This window comes from Ailuropoda melanoleuca, unplaced genomic scaffold (genome assembly GCF_002007445.2).
Source record: "Ailuropoda melanoleuca isolate Jingjing unplaced genomic scaffold, ASM200744v2 unplaced-scaffold4708, whole genome shotgun sequence".
In the NCBI taxonomy this organism is placed as follows: domain Eukaryota; kingdom Metazoa; phylum Chordata; class Mammalia; order Carnivora; family Ursidae; genus Ailuropoda; species Ailuropoda melanoleuca.
In genome coordinates this window covers 2351-3944 of record NW_023219481.1, presented here as the reverse complement: position 1 = coordinate 3944, position 1594 = coordinate 2351, and the positions used below count along the sequence as shown (strand labels likewise).

General features: G+C 39.4%; 1 protein-coding gene across 1 annotated transcript; it reads right to left on the bottom strand.

The window, feature by feature from the left end:
- Nucleotides 1-239: 239 nt before the first annotated feature.
- LOC117799319 (olfactory receptor 4P4-like) lies at nucleotides 240-1175 on the bottom strand. The gene is given in 1 exon segment (XM_034651789.1): nucleotides 240-1175. A coding segment is annotated over 1 exon segment (936 nt).
- Nucleotides 1176-1594: the final 419 nt, after the last annotated feature.

Sequence of the window (1594 nt, the reverse complement as noted above, 5' to 3'; positions counted from 1 at the left end):
TGCTGATATCCCTATCACATCTCCTTAGTACTCCATAAAATTAAGTTTTCAATTGATTCTGGTATTTGGGAATTTGGAGGCATTTAGCTATTCCTTTAAATTTCTTTCTAATTCCTCTTTATTTAATGATTTCCATTCATGTTAGTAATGAATATAAACTCTAAGAAATATTTCTTAGCTGCTTTAGTGACATCCAGACCATTTTTATATAAAAATGCTTACTTATATGTTTCCTCAAATTAACCATGTGCTTCCTTTGAAAATAATGTTTGACACCAAACTTTTCTCATGGCATTTTTCATCTCTCTATTTCTCAGAGTATAGATTAAGGGATTGAACATAGGAGCAATGATGGTGTAAAATAGAGCAAATATTTTGTCCTCAGGGAAAGTGGCTGGAGGTCGGAGGTAGGCAAAGATTGAAGGCCCAAAAAATAAGATGACCACAGTGATATGAGACCTACAGGTGGAGAGGTCTTTGTATCTTCCCTCAGCTGAGTGATGTCTTAGACTAAACAATATAATGACATAAGAAGTAAATAAGACAATAAAGGTAACTATGGTGACCATACCTGAATTGGCAACCACAAGGACCTCAGTGATATAGGTATCAGTGCAGGCAACTTTCAGCAGAGAGAAGATATCACAAAAGTAGTGATCAAGTTCATTAGGACCACAAAATGGCAATTGGATTGTTATCAATAATTGAGGAAAAGAATGGAGAGCCCCACCAGCCCAAGCAGCTAAGACTAGGAGATGGCACCTTGTCCTGTTCATGATAAGCATGTAGTGGAGAGGTTTGCAGATGGCAGCATAGCGATCAAAGGCCATGACTGTGAGGGTAAAGACCTCAATGCCGCCAAAGAAGTGCACAGCAATGAGCTGTAACATGCAATCACCATAGGAGATGGTTTTTGTCCCCCCTAGTAGGTCAGCAATTAACTTGGGTGTAACCGTAGAGGTGTAGCAGATGTCCATGGAGGATAAATGGATGAGGAAGGGGCACATGGGTTAGTGATAAAGAGGACTGCATTGAATCAAGACAAGGATCAGAAGGTTTCCTGCCAACAGGGCAACGTACAAGAATAAGAAGAGCACACAGCAAAATATTTGAATGTTCCAGTCATATGAAAGTCCTAGAAGTACGAATTCTGAGATGTTTCTCTGCCTTTCCATATACTTGAGTTTGCTGTATGTTAACACACAAATGAGTATGTATCCGAAGGAAATAAACAGAAATTTGGTGAAAACTTAACAGTATGAACTCAATGATATAAAATTTACTAAAAGTGGGGCTCCTGGGTGGCACAGCGGTTTAGCGTCTGCCTTCGGCTCAGGGCGTGATCCCGNGTGATCCCGGCATTGTGGGATCGAGCCCCACATCAGGCTCCTCCGCTATGAGCCTGCTTCTTCCTCTCCCACTTGCCCTGCTTGTGTTCCCTCTTCCTGGCTGTCTCTATCTCTGTCAAATAAATAAATAAAACCTTTTAAAAAAATTTACTAAAAGTAGATTGACATGAATACCCTATCAATATTAAGTATTCTTAATTTTTTTAAGATCTTATTTATTTATTTGACACAGGGAGACACAGCAA